Source organism: Medicago sativa, chromosome 4, assembly GCF_051527215.1.
Source record: "Medicago sativa cultivar Bolivia chromosome 4, Bolivia_mono, whole genome shotgun sequence".
NCBI lineage: Eukaryota > Viridiplantae > Streptophyta > Magnoliopsida > Fabales > Fabaceae > Medicago > Medicago sativa.
The window spans coordinates 97,258,436-97,276,607 of NC_140752.1; the positions used below are offsets into that span (position 1 = coordinate 97,258,436).

The window sequence follows — 18,172 nt, forward strand, 5'->3', positions numbered from 1 at the left end:
TCACGGTAAAACAAAATAAATTGGTAGAAATTTCAGCTTGCTATGTAGAATGAGTTATCCCCTCCAAAAAAAAATGTAGAATGAGTTATTTTTTGAACATAATATCAAACCCACACACATTTAATAATATAAGCTTTAATAATTTATAAATCAACTACTGGTTTCTACTTCCTTCAAAAAAAAAAACTACCGGTTTCTACTATAAGAGAAAATTCACTCTTTAAGCACATTCAATAAATAATGTATCAAAAAAATAAAGTTTCTCTTATCATAGAGACCAGAGTAGTACCGTAATAATAGTGTGGCCTCGTGCGATATTCACAAATCATAAATTTGATCTTTTAATTTGTCCGAAGGCATATAATTTGTACCATAACTTTTTTCCCTGTTTCTTTATTACTTATTTTATTTGTCAAATAGTCTAAGAACCTAAATTGCAATTCAAAAAATAAGTGGAGAACACACTTAAAAAAAAAAAGTGAGGAATTTCAGTTTCAACTTCTGACTATTGCAATGTCCTTGCAACATTATATTTGCACCACAAAATCTTTAATAATAGGATAGGATAGGATGTTCCACAATGAGGTCTACCTCTATTGCGATATGTCGGATTACTCTACTCTTTGAGCACGACCATTTCTCATCCTAAACAACTCAACATTCTAGTTGTCTTGAACTCTTTTTTTTTGGTAGATAAACGAAATGGCAAAACCATTATAAACTCACACACACAAGTGGAGGTATCGGGGTTCGAACCACGGTCATGGCATCCGGTCTAACAATTTCGGCATTTTGCCAGTTGAGCTAGGACTTCTGGATAGTTGTCTTGAACTCTAGAAGGTAGTAGAATGAGTTCGTTATGTTGGTCATCATCATGACCATCATTATTATTGTTGGCGGGAACAACCTCACAGACTTCCAACCGAATTGCAAGAGAAGACGACCTCATTGTAGAACATTATTTCTCGTCATTAAGATTCATCTTGTACAGATAAAATACTAACAATATTTTTATGACATTTTTACATTACTTAAAAAATTGGTATACAATTTTAATAATAAGAACGGTAAAGTAGTACTACGTGGTATAGTATGTATAACTTGCCCCATTTTGATAGTATTTTACAACACTAGAATGATAAATAATCAAGTCAAACTCTCTTTTTTTTTTACAAATCAAACTCTCTATTTTTTATTACTATGATATTGGTACGGAGTTTCCACTTTAAAAAGATCAAGTCTCTTACCACTTACACCAATACATTGTTGGTTAATCAATTCAAACTCTAACACTGATTAAAAAAACATAAATCCATTATATTTATTATTTATATTATTTATTAATTCAGCCCCTCAAATTTTAATGATGGTCTCAGCTTTTCATACTCCACCTAATCCCAATTTTGCCATGTCAAAAATATGTTGAGATGTCATCCTCAAAAATCATAAATTTCATTCTCCTTTCTATTTTTTTATGACGGTGCTCTCGTGCATGGTGTACACTCCATGTCGTATCCATCCGTTTCTTTACCTTCTTAATTGGGAGTCTATGCTCATTATGTATGGAATTGAATGAACGTTATGAAAATTTCCTTGGTTACAAAATACCTTCCGTTACATAATATCCGTCTGTTTCTTTCCTTTCTTAATTCTGCCACCTCCATGCCTAACATTACATTTACCTTAGTCTAATTAATCAATTCATCTATTATGCAAGAGTTAATTGCTCCTTCAAAATTATGTACTCTACCCAATTTTCCCAATCCACCACCTCTCGACAAGCAATGGTAAAAACCTTTTTCCCTCCTCCCACTGAACTATTCATATGAATATGAAAACAAAGATACGGTCCCAGCAGATGGAAGATGATTGGGTCCCTTTCCAGCACATGTTTGGAGTTTGACACAGATGATAATTTGAGATAATTCAGTGTTATCACATGTGACAGTGTCATGTCTGTGTTGGACATTGACATGTGTCGAATTCTGAAACACGGCTTCAATCAACTCTTAAAGCGGTTCATTGTTGGGGTAAGGCGTCTAACTGTGTCCTCTGTCTTTGCTTACCTTATGCATTTTTTGTCAAATTAAAGGAGCTTATTACTATACGTTTTCTTACGGTTTGATACTGACAATGGAGATTTGAATGAAACAACAAATATAATTCTACACCTGCGCGGATCGCATATTCTAGTTTCATAATATATAATAATAGGGAGTTACTTTTAACACCGCCCCGTTTTACTCTATATATTTTTAAGAGACCTACCCTTAACACAGGCACACAGCATCCCATCCCCCTTTCTTAATTATGTAACCAGCAGGACAAAGGGCATATTATGACCAAAAATATCTATGCAATTTTCAGAATGAAAACTGAACACTAGTAATATTTACATGTCTCAACAACATAATATGTTTTCCATGTAGCCGACCCCACTTAGTGGGATAAGGCGTTGTTGTTGTTGTTGTTAACATAATATGTTTGATGGACAATTAAGGAAGAATAATAAGAGGGCATGCGGATATCTTTCCCACTCTCACTCCTAACAAATTTAACCTTAGCAGAAAATGGTGTTGAGATGAAAGAAAGGTTAAACAATCATAATTTTAACCTACAAGATGATTCATTTGTAATTTAATAAGTGTAGAGAAAGGTTGAACAGTTAGTTATTTAAATATACTTAAAAATGATTAAATATATCTCAGCCGTTAGAGTAATAACATGTCCAAATTGATATCAATAACAAACTTCATTGTCACAATTATCTTGACAAAAAAAGATTGAAAGCTATAATACAAACAAGCATCTTCTCACAGACACTCAAGGTTACATCCTCCCCTTATGAATCCTATCTAGTTATTGGCTTAAGTCATGTTTCAAAAATAATTTAACAAAAAAGTAAAAGCATCATTTTTCGTTGAATAGAAGTTGTAGCATCAATTATTTTGAAGTACAGTTTAGAAATTGAACCAGAGACAAAAGGAGAAACTGAGAAAATTGAAATAATAAACTGTATTATTAATTCTGATATGTGAAAATTACAAGAGTGTCATAATAGTGTGGCTGAGATGCCCCTCTTTTGTGGGATGCAACAGGTAATACAAGGCCTAATACATGTGTAATACATAGACAGACCACCCAAGGACCAACATACAACAGATGCTAACACTGGTCTTCATAATAGTACCGGAGATGGTAACAATTATGTAAATAATAAAAAAATTAACATAAGTTAATAGGAAAAAATGTTCTTTAAGAGCATAATCAAATTTCCATTCTTACATTAGATATTTGGACAGCCAAGGTAGATCTTTGCAGTCTCTCAGCGAAAAGGCTACATCATCGCTGTCATAAAAAGTAGAATGAAAATAGTCAAATTAATGTAATTGCATTCACTAATACCACATAATTGTGGGTCATAAATAAAACAGAAATGAACAGGTTGAAGAGTGAGTAAATTTTCTTTTCCACTACTTTAAGATTTTCATCTCCTATGCATGTATGCATGTTAAAGGGGACTGCGAGAAGTGAATATCATTAGTTCATGAATTAGCTAGAATTGAATTACATTCCCAGACTTATTATTAAACAGATTGAGCAAGCTGCTGATCAGTGATCATAACTGTAACCTTGCGTCTTTGGACATTTTCTGTTCCATTTAATAAAAGGCTGTTGCACAGGGAGGGGAAAAAACTATTCCGTTATTGTCATCTAGATTAGTGTTTTCATATTCTAGCAACGCAATGATACCGGATGTACTCTTGAATGAAACTTGTTTCTTATTTTGCCTGCGCCTCACTTAAGTGTTTGTATCCATCTATTTACAGACTGACCAAACTGCTGAAATACTCATTTAACTTCTTGAAGCATTAGTAGTACCCGTAAGGGTTGTTGATTTTTCAAAAGACACGGATTGTTTCCACACAAAATTTGTAAGTCAAACTGTCAGATCCAATACATATGCCTAAACTACAAAGTGTCGTCATAATTCTTTCTTAAAGCACTCTACCCAATTTTTTAAGTCTGTTTCTCATTATAATTACAAGTGATTGTTACGTGTTCAAATTTGCAGCAACGTACACACTTCAAATAAATTAAGCATTTTAGACACGGCTCGGATGAATGCAAAATTAAGATCAAAACTACTGGAAAATAATGATTGATTTGGTTGATTATACTTAAATGACACTCATCATAATCTCACTCATCGGTTTGCATCATTAATGGCAGCTGAAGAAGTAATAAGGGCTTTGAGAAATAACCTCGGGAAATTGAGCTGCAACTTTTGCAACCTGTGCTTGGCACCTGCTTCACACAAAATGATCCTACACTCACCCAACTTACAGCTGCAAAAAATGGAAGAAGGGCTTATTAGATAAAATAGACATGCAACTAGGATGGATCTCGTACACTTAGCAGTTAAACAGTCTGTTACTTGTGTTTGAGTATAAAGCAAGACCCCCCCCCAACCACCACCCCCCGGTTCTCCCTTCCAGGCCACTTCAACGCAGAAACATGTAAGAAACAAACATAAGTCTTACCCAACTTGCAGGAGGATATCATGTCCAGGAAACACTTCACCATTGCTGCCGCAGAGACATGAAACCGTCATTGCCAACTGCATTGTTAAAATGAAACTTTACATAAGATAACTTAAACAAATTAATGTTAAGCTTCTGACCAATGCCTTTTCTACTAGAAAGTCAACACCAGGATATAACACATCTAAGTTCACCAAGAAATTTGATATATTATCCTTAAAATAAATAAATTTTTTTTTTGATATATTATGCTTCAAAAAAAAAAAAGTAATTTGATATATTTTGAGTCACATGCAACATAAAAAACTTCCATAATGCTATTAAACTGAAAAAGAGCTGAGGACGAAGGTTGTAAGCATATTTCACCTCTTCAATTTTAAGGTGGAAAAATTTATGCTGAATGTCAAGCGAGAATAAAATAAGTTAACAACAGAAAGAAACTTCTGAAGCATACCTTTTCAAAAGTGGTTTCCCCCATTCCTGTTTTGTAAAGCTCGTGCACCATAGCTGTCAGGAAAATTTTGCCAAGTCTGGAACAGTTTTTCATCACCTTCAAAACGAAAAAAGGTGCATGTGATGTAAGACTGAAATAAAATGCTGTCAGTCTGCCAGCTAAATGAATATATAAAAGTGCTTATTACCCTGCCTCAAGTAATTTCATGAAATTCGCAAGAAAAAACTGGCTTAAAGATAAAGGAAAACATTAATTTCCTATGCCCTATGATCGCTGGTCCACAAGACTAGCAGTCACATCTGATAAACTAAAATAGCATGTGAGTTATTTCTTAATTACCTAATGCCAGCGCCATATAAAACAGCATAAAGTCTTCGTTCATGGTATAATACTCAGTTAAAGAAACCACTCATTTTGCTTTTTAAAAAAGTGGATATCTCAGTTACATCAGAAACATTTGTATTAATTGTATATTTAATAACTTTACATCTCATGACTTGGTTCACAGTCAAGACTGCTGCTTAGGAATCTTATAACATTTGGGGAAAAAAATATTTGAAATGTCAAGGAAAAAAATCCACACACTGCAAATTTCAACTCACTTGAATATGAGGTGCTTGGAACATTTCTTGAATAGCTGATTCAACGTCTGCCATGCAAACAAGTCCCTTTCCTGGAGAGCAGATGCAAATGAATTAGTGGGCTCAAACACTACCTCAGACATAAAGTATCAGTGCATACAAGTGATGCTGACTGCATTTTAGGTTAACATGCGAAAACATTCCACTATAGAAGAAAAAGGATGAAATACAACAACAACAACAACAACCAAGCCTTATCCCACTATGTGGGGTCGGCTACATGGATCAAATGACGCCATAGTGTTCTATCAAAAACCATATTTGGATCCAACTCATTGAATACCAAGCCTTCACACATAGGTAACAACGGAATAACAAATATTGAAGTGGACAAAAAAATATGGTTGACATGTTTATCATAATCTCATGGTAATGTAACAGACTCTTTTTGGAGATACTGATGCTGGTAGTTTCAACAAAATTATTGTGGAGCAGCAGGTGTGTTTTCAATTCATTGATATGATACATGTAAGTGCCTCCTGAAGTTATAGATATATGGCTAAATGTGAAGCAACTCTTGGGGAAATCAGGTGTAGCCGTGCACACTCAAGAGGCCCAATTTCCAATTTTGGTAATGTAGGTATCAGTTTCAGACTAGAGTTCAGTCTGGCAGGAATTTGAGTCAATTGATGGTAATTCATTGAAGGATCAGCAAGACCATCTAAAGGTAGAGGTTATGATAGATGATAACTATATAATTTGGGTTATTTAGTTTATACCATGATTCATGAACTTTTGTTTACTGATTATATAATTTATGTGCTTGAAGAAAACAACTTAGTGGTTGGCACTTGCCAATAGATTTGATCAACTTATTAACACAAATAATTTGATTAATTGTTAAAATATTTTACATCATAATCAGTTTGAGATACAAGTTATGTGATATGACTACTAACCTTATATTGATTATGAAGAGGGATCAAATTACACCGATGTTTTTCTTTTAATAAAATTACACCAATGTAATGGAGAATTCATTATACTGATGCACCCGCATAAGTATTAATGAGAACACTAGATTTACATTATCGGGCAAACAATACATTAAAATCTGAAGTTTGGTCTTGGATCCTGAAATCCTATAAATTTTGTAATAATGTGTATTGTTTTGTTCTCAAGTAATCTAGTTGTTTATGTGGGTGAAGATTTATCTGACTTGGTTATTGTTAGGTTATTATATCCACATATTGTTTACAAATGTGTAAAAACAAATGAGACTTTTGTGAAGGCACATGTAACTAATTGGCAACATGTGAAATAGGAAACATCATGTGATCCCTCTATCTCCTATGATGACACGTAAAATCTATGGGTTTTGACTATACCTGCAGCAACATTATCAGGATCTGAAGCTAGCTTCTTCATTCGATAATCTGCAATTTCAGCTGCACGTCTGCATATTTCCAAAGCACGGCGTGCATCTCCTGATATAGCTGCAACCTGAAGAAATAAAGATCATGTCAGATGTAAATCAACAAGCTATTGTACCAAAAGAAGTGCCCGTGTGCATAAAATGGTAAAGGAACCCAATCTTCAAAAGACTTGGAGACTAAACTTTCTTGAAGCAAATTCCATAGCTTGTTTTTCAAATATATCAATTCCATTGAGGCGACTCGAAATGATTTCTTGAAGCTGCTGATAATTATATGGGGCAAAGCAAAGCCTCTGGATGCCCATTCGGCTTGATATACGAGGAAGTAACTTCTCTGGAAGATCCATTGTATTTGCTATCCCTGAATTCAGTACATTATTACAAAAATTAAGTTTTTGTTGTCCACAAAGGCATTGTAGTTCTTATTATAATCATATGAATTCTTGTGATCCCAGTATTTGATATTACATCTGTTTAGCTAGAAGATCACAATTCTATAAATATAATTCACAAGAGCTTAAATCTTACCTATCACAATTAGCTTGGAATGTGGCTTGGTTGGCCAGTCAAGAATATTGTACAGAACCTGTGATAAAAGGAAAGTTATAGCCAATCTTGTTTCATATAATAAATAACGTGGACACCTAATGACAAGTTTCTTGCAACAGGATTTGTTAGTTACCGACTGGTTTCTGGTTACAAGAAGATCAAGTTCGTCAATGAGCAAAATACATGGTCGGTCAGCCTCTTCTCCAGTTTTCTTCCCTTCTACAAACCTCTCATTTAGCAAACGGAGAGCCTCTTTCCATCCAACCCTGTGTCCATTTAATGCTTCATATATGACCTAAAATAGTATTGGAAGTCGGAACCATAAGGCAACCAAGGAATTTGGTCATAAAACCAAAAACAGTAAAAGATTTGTGAACTTCACCTTGTAAATATTCTCCGGTGAAGCCAATTTCAGACCATTGATCTCCACGAAACAGTATGGTTTGATGTTTCCTGCATCAACTTCTGACTTCAAACTCCTCATCACTGAGAGTACACTCATTGTCTGCCGTTACACACATAAAAAAGGAGTAATATAATAAGAATTGCTCCGTGATATCTAAACTAAAGTTCTGCTGGATATTAGACCAACAAGCAATGTAGATAGTTCTAGAAGATAGTACCTTGCCAGTGCCCGGAACACCGTGAATATAGAGGCAACGCCCCAGACATTGATTGTCAGAAATAGCACCTTTGATGAATGTCGTTATCTCGTCCATTTCTCTAAATAAAAGCATGTTTTGATTAGTAATAGTCGCTTAACATGGATAGATAAATGAAATGTTAAAAAACCATGTTAAACTTCAACATACTTATTTCTACAAGGTAAAGACTTAGGCAGCGAAGCTAACAGCAATGATGCCTTTGCTCTTTCAAGATTAGTCTGTTTGTGAGACCTTATATGCTCTGGAATTCTTTTTGTGCCTATCTTCTGAAGTCCAAAGAACCGTCCCTTGTGCAGATTCTGTATCATTTACACAACAAAAATTTCATAGGAACTCATAAACACAAAAAATAATACAAATTAATACAAGTGAACAATAATGTTCATACTGCAGCTAACTGATGGCTTGTCGGTGGTTGCGATTGTGAAATTTTAATATTTTCCTCATCATATTCAACATCTTCATCTGTGTCAGAGTCTGATTCCTTGTCGATGTTCCAGTCTTCGTCACCGTCACTCTCATCAGAATTCTACCATGTAAAAATATACAGTCATCAGTACTAGCACAGCTAAATAATCAGTCTCATCACCATTCAACTGTGTATCTGTATAAAGTCGTCAATATTACCACTGCTAAATGGTTAACTCTTTTATGAGAAGAATGGTCCTTGTACATATTTTATAAGACGGTTACCTCTCTTTCATCATCAATGTCAGCCAAGCGTTTGAAACTGTGCCACTGGATGTCATATTCATATTCACACAAGAAAACATCATCTCCCTCATTGCTAGCTTTGGCATACTCCTTAGGGATCATGACATAGCAATGTCGAAGGACAGATTCCATCTATATTGAACAGAGAAGCACCACGATGAGAAAAAAGGAGAATGAGTTCTGATTACCCTGAACATTAAAAAACGAGACTATAGAAATACAAATAATACAGCACCACAAGTTATGCTCAATTTTAATGATGGGGAAAAATTACACGCACTAAGGATCGAAGATGAAAACACACATAAAAGCAACATAATTTACATTTTTTGGCACCTCTTGCCTACACTCACATAAACATTTCAACAAAATTGTTATTATCTCAATAATAGATCACAAATTCTATCAAATTTGGAAAACCCTCCACTAGTTGTGCATCATGACTCGTCCTACAAGCTGCGATATCCTACTCAAAAGTTACATGGAATGATAATCACTACAGAAGTGATACTTAACATTTACCTAAAGATTCACTCACATTTTTTGGGCTTGGTTTCTCTCAACTCTTCATAAAACCCACTTTACCGGAGATAATGAGTGGCATCTTCCAAGAATAGATAAAAACCAATTCTAAGGTTTCCAAAAGATGCCATTTCCTTCTTCTAAAGAAGACGAATGTGAGCTTGTCAATATTCAAGGATAAATTTCAATGTATTTCCAACATTTTAGGATGGAGTTTTCTATTTCATTTAGTAATACAAGTGTTATATACACAAGCTATTTCATTATTATAACTCTAGTCCCCTTTTTTTACTGTATTTGATTAAATTGAATGCAAAAAGAAGGAAACGAATAATCAGGAGCACAGTAGAACTTAATAGTTGAACTACTTCTCCAATTATTTAAATTAATATGGGTATGACATTGCATAATATAATCGAAGTTATCAGCATAAACAAGTCAACCGACCCAAGGATGCTAAAGTTTGATAAGAGCCATTAAGGCATATAAAAGTTGACCTGTAAGTAGAGACGTGATCGTAGAAATGCTAAGCTAAGTTTGATAAGAGCCATTAAGGCATATAAAAGTTGACCTGTAAGTAGAGACGTGATCGTAGAAATGCTAAGCTAAACTAATCAAGAATGCAATCAATCTATCAAAGTAAGCAATCAGTCCATAATTGACGACAGCTATTATCTACTCAATTAAACTATAGTTCTATTATTTCTTGGTACATCTAGATACCACGAGTACTCTTTTCCAGAGTAAGATTCAGACAGACTTTAATTGAGTATGCACTGTGGAGGAGAAAACTCAAGCCATCTAGATGTTCCAAAGTTATCAAGGATTGTCACTAAACATGCTAAATTCAATATGCTCTTTGATAGATTGGAAGTACAACTAGGACAACTTCCATTCATACTAACCACCTTTCTAATATAGTATACCACAACCAAATCATTAACAATCCATCACCTCGATGTTGGCCAAATCGTTGGTCCGATATAGCTCTCTGCTCAAATTATGTGGTTGTCGCCCAACAGAAGTCTCTTCTGGGATCATATACCACCGTACCCGACACCAGTAGCTGCCATCCACTTCTTTCCATATACTGCTAACATTGAACTAATGATGTAAATAAACCGCATAATTGGCGTACAAATAATTATTATTAAAAAACATAAAATAATATAATTGATATATAAAAGATATAGCATACCTCTCAATGCGAGCAGCCCACAAATCACTTGATTGAAGCCTCTGACGCATTGTTCTAACAAGCTTCTTACCCTTCGGCGGCTTTGGAAAATCAACATCTTTACCCATCTTACGACCCTCACAGATCCCACATATCCAATCCCCTTCAGGAACATCTTTCAACGGTGGTGTCAAACATTTCAAATGAAACCCACCTAAACAACTATCACACTCAATCATGATTTCGTCCCCAGAACGGAAACAAAACCTACATTCCTCCACTTCTGGATCTTCCTCATCAGAAGTAGCATCTTCTCTCCTCTTCACATAAACATCATCCCCAACTTCAAATTCACCGCCGTCATAAACAACTTTCTTGTAATACTGCACCTTCGCAATCTTTCCACCTTTTCTCCCAGCTCTTGTAACAACCGTTTTCTCAACCTTGACCTCGTTCTTCCTCTTTCTCTTCTTAGTTTCCGATTGATCCGGCGACGTCGGAGCGAATGAAACCTTAAGGGAATCTCCCTTCCCATTTCTCTTCTTCAATTCAGCCGTTTTTTCACCTTCCTGCTTCCTCTTCTTTACAGATTTCGATGAATCTGGCGATTTTGGAGCAAATGCAATTTCATCGGATTCAGCTTTCCGACTTCTCTTCTTCAGAAATTGAGCAGAATCAATTTCATTTTCTACTTTAATTGAACTATTGTGAGTTACAGCTTTATCTTTTCGAGTGAAATCAAGACGAGATTTCGCAGCTGGAACAGAATTCTCACCGATTCTTCTCCCTCTTCTCGGAGTTGATTGTTGAATTTGAGATTCGGCAACGAGATTGGGGGTTATGGGAGTATCGGAGTTCAAGCGCGTGGATCTACGTGTAGGTAAGGAATGAGGAGTGAGAGGTGAGAATTGTGAACGGAGGTTGGATTTTGAGGAGGGAGATTGAAGAAGCTTCTTGGGAGTTGAAGCCATTGGAACGAGATTTGGATTTGCGTGGAGCTGCGAGCTAGGGTTTGATGGAGGAATGTGTGAGAAGCTCCAATGGAGAAATTGGGGATGAGTATATAGGAAAAATGGCGCCAAAATTATTTACTTTTTTCCCCCTTTGAACGTTTTTCTGGGCCTGCTTTATCGGGGTCTCCGCTTTCTGGCCCAATAAGATAAGATACGTGACATGATGTAATCAATTTTAGGATTTAAGATACATGAAATATAAATAAATGATACTAATATTAATTTTAATTTTAAAATTATATACTTATAAGTATATGGTTGCTTTCTTAAAAATAAAAATAAAGTATATGGTTGCTAAGGAAAAATTGATTCGAAATAGTAAGGTACTTGAATTGGATCCTTGGTAAGTCTAAGAAATGCATTGATGTGTGTGGATGTGTTAAAGCTTTAATACTACTCAAACTTGTATAATTAGTAAAAAAAAAAAAACATTTGTACAAAAGATTATGGCTTGAGTTTTTGTGTAATATCTACTAAAATGATAGAAATGAAATAGAATATGATGATCAGCTCAAGATGCTTACAACTTATGAGGAGAGTTGTTTACTGGTGTTTTTGGAAAATAACAAGACTAATTTTGGTTATTGCAAGAAGGATCAAACTAGAAATCCTTGGAGCATGTTGTGCAATGATTTTTCAGAAACTGATTGGATGTTCATCATATTCATAGGTTGCTTTATGTACAAGATGAATAAAATTGCCTTGTTGACAGGAACAAGTGAAGAAAATGCAAGTAAAAAAAGACTTAAAAGTTTAAACGCAAAAACTTAAAAAAATGTAAATTGCATTGCATTAATGTAAATGTGGTACAACAAATTAGATTACATACATTTTGTGACTTTTTTCTCTAGACGCTGGTACTTCGAGTGCTGGAATTCTATAAATGATTTGTGACCCGTTTTTCATATGAAAAACTAATATGTATACATAGTGAAAATAACTGCAAAGACCTAAACCGCTAAAGACTGAAGGCCTTCGACGAAAACTACCAGCTCCCCATGTCTTAACAAGAAACTACTGCTTTTGAATTTGAATTCTTTTCCTTTTGACAGCAACTGCTTGACTTCGACCATTCTTCTCTCTGAATTACCTATTGTCGAATTTCAAAGCTCTTAAACTCTTCAATATGCTAAGTCACCGGCTATGTCGTAATCTTCATGCTAGAGATAACATCTTTAATTCTTGAAATAACAAAAGTCAACTCTCATTGACTACATTAATTGAGTCTGTCGGCTAACAAAATTAACCTTAAAAGGTTTCACATAACTCAAAATAACAAATTATAATGAAGCATAAGAAGAGAGGAGGAAGAAACATAATAAAAGCCTTTGATCTATAAAAAATATTTTATGAAGTTCCTAGCTAACCATTGTAAGTCAAAGTTCAACATATGAGTTAACTATTAAGTTTCTAAACCAACCATTGTAATTCAAAGTTTTTTTTGGTGAAATTGTAATTCAAAGTTCAATAAGAGGTAGATAAAACCCAACAAAAAATTATTCAATGTAATAAACAAAATCGGATTTTTTTTTTTAGAATAATCATACAAGATTTATCTAAAAAACCGTATTTGGGCCGGTTTTTCTAAAAATCATGCGGTTGAAAATTAACTATTTAATATTCTTGGTGACGTGGTATCGAGACTAACACATCGTGAACAAAGCAAAACAAAAATTAATAATTACATATTTTACCCTTCAAAAGGGGGTCAAGATCATTTCCGTTTATTAGTCTCTCAATTTCTTTCATTTGAAGAGATAAAGACGTAAATAAATTTAAAAATAATTAATAGTTGTGAGGCCAACTTTATGATAGGATCCATTTAGGGCTGGAAATGAGTCGAGTCGAGCCGAACTCGCCTGAGCTTGACTCGATAAGAATTGGTTCGGCTCGAAACTCGACTCGAGTTCGATACGAACCTTTTGTTGAGCTCGAGTTCGGCTCGTTTAAAGTTCACGAACAGTTCGGCTCGACTCGTTAGGTTCAACTTGTCAATTCAAATCAAATAATTAAAATGCCAATTTTTTAATAAATAAATTAAAGGCTATAGCACACAGATTTGTGCTGAATGCAAAAACAAAAAATTATAACCTTGGGTAGCCAAGGTAAAACAGCACTTTGCATGTAACATAGCAAGTTACTGTAGAGTGTTACTACTATGAAACTCTACTACACACTTCCGTCTTTTTATATAGCTAATCTCATATCTATTCTTTTAAACCCACCGATGTGGGACTATTTTAACTTCTAAAAGCTTAAACTATTGACTGCATATGTTCTTAACCTGTGGAACTTTTTTTCACCATTTTTTATTATTAAATGAGACAACTCTTATTTTATTATTGTTAGTTGTTGGACATATTTCCTGTTTATGTTGGTATGTAATTTATTATTTAATTAAAAAAGACTTAAAATTATTATTAGAACGTACTACCCAACAAACTAGTGCATATAAGAGAGACAAAATCCAATAAAATTCAGGAATTAAAATTGAGAATATCCTCAAAATACTCTTTTCACTTCCAAACTATTATATATATATTATCGAGCCAACTCATGAACCAATCGAGTCGAACTACATATAACTCACGTTCGGCTCATTTATTTAACGAACTTAATTTTCAACTCAAGTTCAGCTCATTTGGTTCATGAACCAAGTTCAACTAGTTAATTGTCGAGTCGAATTCTGAACTATATTCGAGTTGGTTCGGTTCATTGTCAGTCCTAGATCCATTACATTCTTTTTTATATTTATCTTTAATCAAATAACATTATCCATTTATTTTTTCCTTAAAAAAATTATTCATTTATTTTTTATCAAATGAAGAAGATCTTAACTCCTCCTTAAAAAGACTAAAAATATCCAATAAATTCAGCAAACACATTAAATTATCCTTGAAAAGGATTAAAAATATCCAATAAATTTAGCCAACACATTAAAGCGTAATACCGTAGTAATTTAGTATCACCGCTTTTTTAACAACAATTTTCTTTCAGACACAAACCCTTTACTAACCCCTTTTCTCCAAAAGAACCAGTGAGCTCAGCTGTGTCAAAAATGGATGACGCCGAAACCAAAGGAAGAATCGAAGAAACAGTTTTGAAGATCCTTCAAGAATCAAACATGGACGACGTCACCGAATCCAAGATTCGAAAGCAAGCCTCAAATGAATTGGATCTTAACCTATCTCAGCCTCCCTTCAAAGCCTTCGTCAAGCAAATCATCGAAGCTTTTCTTATACAGAAGCAGCAAGAACAACAGAAAGAGGAAAAAGAAGAAGGCGAAGAAGAAGAAGAAGAAGAAGAAGATAAACAACAGGTTAAACAAGAGGGAGCTTCCAACAAAAGCACTGTTTATGATGATTCCGGTGATCTAGTCATCTGCGAGGTCCGTTTCGTAATTTTTTACTCTCTTTCGCACGCACTTCACCGGTTAACGATGAAATCAATTCATGGGAAAAGGGTTATTCCTGGTTAACATTATTATTTTGGTTTTGCATTTCAGCTTGGAAAAAAGAGAAAGGTGACAATTCAGGATTTCAAAGGGAGAACATTTGTCTCCATTAGAGAGTTTTATACCAAGGATGGCAAAGAACTTCCTTCTTCTAAAGGTAAAGTTGTACTATCAATTAGTCTCCATAAGTTCATAAGATGTTTCCATAATTTCTATCAATTAGTCTCACACGTGTTTATGCATTAATCCAAACAAACCCTTATCCTTGGCCGTTAAATTTAAGCTAATTAGCAAAAAGCAAGGCAACGGAATATCAAGATTATGTAAGCTTATGCATAAACGCTTTTGCTATAAGCTGAGAATAAGCTGTTTATTCAAACAGCTCCTTAGAATGAAAGATGAAATCTCCAAATTATTATTAACTTGCACAACTGTATCACCTAAGTTCTATTGTCAAGAAATATCAAGATTGGATTAGAAACAGTTAAAGGCAAGAATATTAAAGAAAATTAAAGCTCCTTTATATAATTTCTGTCAAGACCATTTCTTTTATATAATATGACATTGATTTTCAGGAGACATCTGATGGAAACTGGTTTTAATTTATAAGAATCTAAACTGAGATAGAATTTCTATTACTGATTTGAAATAACAACAGAATTAGAGAACAATAGAGAGAAGAAAGGGATTTGAGTGGAATGTGACAGTTTACATTGGTTTCCCTGCCAATTGCATAGCTTCCCTATTTATTTGAAACTGCATTCTAAGGCACAACTATGACACAAGCTGGCTTATTTCTCACAATAGGGACTAAACTCTTAAAAGCTAGCTATCAAGGGGTAAGAAACAGGCCTCTTAATTAATACTCGATGTGGGACTTGACCCCACAATACCGGTCCCTATCAACATCCTTAATCCGAAATGCTTCTACAAACCGTGTTCCTTTTTAAAGGTTCATATAAGCATGCTTCTAAACTAATTCACCTATCAACAATGACAAATCTGAATGTCCATATTTTTTTTTATATGAAAATGCTCAAGAGTCATGAGAAGAAGGATTTCAACAATTAAAACACCTTTTATTATAAATAGGTAGAATGAATAAAATTTGAAAATGATAAAGGCATGGAATGGTTTTGAGTAATTTGCATTAATTTAGTACCAAATTAGAGACTCAAGAACTTACGATGACACGATGATCTATATATTTGGCATATAACATGACTACATGAGTATGGCATGTTTGTGAAAGAAAAAAAACATGAGTATGGCATAGCACGTTGAGAAAGTTCATGCAGTAGTTATCGTTTCTGTCTGAGGCTTTGTCAATAGAGAACTATGCTGCAGCCAAAATCACAAGTATATCTACTTTTAATATGGTATTGGCCTTGGTTATATACTATAGGTGGAGATTTATTTCAAATTACTTAAGTTTCAGTCTCACTTTAGCATTTCTCATGGATGTTTGGTCAAGTGCATCGAAATCGAAATTTATACAGTTTGAACTTTGGAAATTTTGTTATGAATTAAGTTGAACTTTTCGAGTGTTTCCCTTGTTGTGCTCCATTTAATATCTAAGAAACATTAGGGTTCAAAATAAGTTGGGGGCCTTGTTGCCAATATTACTTAACTCTGTTCATAGAACTTGTCTATATATTCCTTACATGAATCATGAAAGCTCATGAATTGAAACTATCTATCTTTTATGTAAGTTTTTTTTTTTTTTTTTTTTTTACTTTTCATTGGACTACACTACTCTTATTCATGTCATATTGCCAATTTTACTAGTTAGAACTTAGATGTCTCGGCGTTGCAATTGGCATAGCAAAATTGACCCAGTTGAGAACTTCCTTTTAAGTTTGGCATTAAAATATTTATGCATGTTGACGCTTAATTTAGTGCTAAATTCTGGTGTAATGTGAAGCCCTTCCCCTATATGATAGTATGAGTAGTACTTTCTACTTTTGATTTTGCCAAATTGATCTGCTTTGTTGGCTGTCATGCTCATATATAATTTAGCAAATAGGTGTTTTTACCAAGAAATTCAGAAAAGATGGTTAGTGTTGTTTTAGGTGGTCTGTGCATACAGCGGTAGAAGCACATGTACATGATAAAAATTATTCCACCGGTTGGAGTTAGGTGGATACCGTGAAAAGTTATAGATAAAACCATTAACAGAGATTTCGATTCAAATGTTTATTGGTAGATTTGATTTATGAACTATGAGACAAGACATTGCGATGCATAGTAGTCAATACAACCAACTCCGTGTAGTGGGAGAAAGCTTAGTTTGTTGTTCACTTGATTTGTAATATTTTTCCTTATAAAACACATAGTTACGTTCTATAATTGAGGGTTATTTCCAAATTCTAATATTTGTGTTTCAGGAATAAGTTTGACTCAGGAGCAGTGGTTAGCCTTCAAGAAAATTGTGCCTGACATAGAACAAGCCATTCAGAAAAAGGAGTCACGTGTATAAGGACGAGATGACTTCCATATGCAGGTTGAAGTATTCATGTCATTGTCTTATTATGATTGCCAAGTGATGTGGTGATACTTGATGTCTCAACTCTCAAGTGACATGACTTTGCTTTTTCTGTAATCTGAATATCCTCGACCATTTTGTTCAGGACTTGAAATCATTGTGAATCATGTTTTGTTCAGTGTAGTGCAGCTGGAGTAGAATTTGTAGGAAAACTCTAGAGGAGGTGAAATGAATGCTATTGAATGCAGTAATATGATATTCCTTCCATATATTAATTCTCTGTGATGGTTGTGTTTGGTAATATGCCGATAAGAAATTTGTATGATTAACATTATGCTATCGAATGTAGTTTTCTTTCAAAAGTAAAATTTTTATGATTAAAATTATGTATTACAAATATTACTAATTGTAAATCTGTTTTTATTTTATTTATTTTTTTTATAAAAATACAAAAATTTGATTGTATAAAATTGATTTCATTTGGAAGTTTTTAATGAGAAATCCAAGAGAATCAAGAATGACTGTAAAATCAAGAATACCTATATTAAATAATTAATGGTGTAAAATATTATGCCTAAA

General features: G+C 34.0%; 2 protein-coding genes and 1 non-coding gene across 3 annotated transcripts; 1 reads left to right on the forward strand and 2 right to left on the reverse strand.

The window, feature by feature from the left end:
* Positions 1-3,000: 3,000 nt before the first annotated feature.
* On the reverse strand, positions 3,001-11,670 carry LOC146934337 (origin of replication complex subunit 1B-like). Its single transcript, XM_085706215.1, has 16 exons — positions 10,663-11,670; positions 10,419-10,554; positions 8,922-9,074; positions 8,617-8,757; positions 8,376-8,527; positions 8,187-8,286; positions 7,946-8,068; positions 7,697-7,858; positions 7,543-7,600; positions 7,197-7,375; positions 6,968-7,082; positions 5,601-5,671; positions 4,999-5,094; positions 4,545-4,621; positions 4,266-4,349; positions 3,001-3,348 (listed from the first exon to the last, which is right to left on the reverse strand). The coding sequence occupies exons 1-16, from the start codon at positions 11,610-11,612 to the stop codon at positions 3,282-3,284; spliced, it is 2,664 nt and encodes an 887-aa protein (XP_085562341.1). The 5' UTR covers positions 11,613-11,670; the 3' UTR covers positions 3,001-3,281.
* On the reverse strand, positions 8,937-9,014 carry LOC146934338 (small nucleolar RNA snoR28). The gene has a single exon (XR_015009261.1). It is a non-coding gene; the product is annotated as a small nucleolar RNA snoR28 (small nucleolar RNA).
* Positions 11,671-14,621: 2,951 nt separating the features above from the next.
* Positions 14,622-17,862, forward strand: KELP (transcriptional coactivator p15 (PC4) family protein (KELP)). The gene is made up of 3 exons (XM_085706217.1): positions 14,622-15,042; positions 15,160-15,265; positions 17,496-17,862. Exons 1-3 carry the CDS (start codon positions 14,713-14,715, stop codon positions 17,585-17,587), a joined length of 528 nt encoding a protein of 175 aa, XP_085562343.1. The 5' UTR covers positions 14,622-14,712; the 3' UTR covers positions 17,588-17,862.
* The last annotated feature ends 310 nt before the right edge of the window (positions 17,863-18,172 follow it).

Excerpts from the sequence above, each read along its gene's own strand:
- LOC146934337 (XM_085706215.1), bottom strand. The coding sequence starts at position 11,612 with ATGGCTTCAACTCCCAAGAAGCTTCTTCAATCTCCCTCCTCAAAATCC. Across the intron at positions 8,069-8,186 it reads GTGTTCCGGGCACTGGCAAG|ACAATGAGTGTACTCTCAGT; the intron begins GTACTATCTTCT and ends GTGTAACGGCAG. Across the intron at positions 7,601-7,696 it reads TTGTAACCAGAAACCAGTCG|GTTCTGTACAATATTCTTGA; the intron begins GTAACTAACAAA and ends CTTTTATCACAG.
- KELP (XM_085706217.1), top strand. The coding sequence starts at position 14,713 with ATGGATGACGCCGAAACCAAAGGAAGAATCGAAGAAACAGTTTTGAAG. Across the intron at positions 15,043-15,159 it reads GTGATCTAGTCATCTGCGAG|CTTGGAAAAAAGAGAAAGGT; the intron begins GTCCGTTTCGTA and ends TTTGCATTTCAG. Across the intron at positions 15,266-17,495 it reads AGAACTTCCTTCTTCTAAAG|GAATAAGTTTGACTCAGGAG; the intron begins GTAAAGTTGTAC and ends TTTGTGTTTCAG.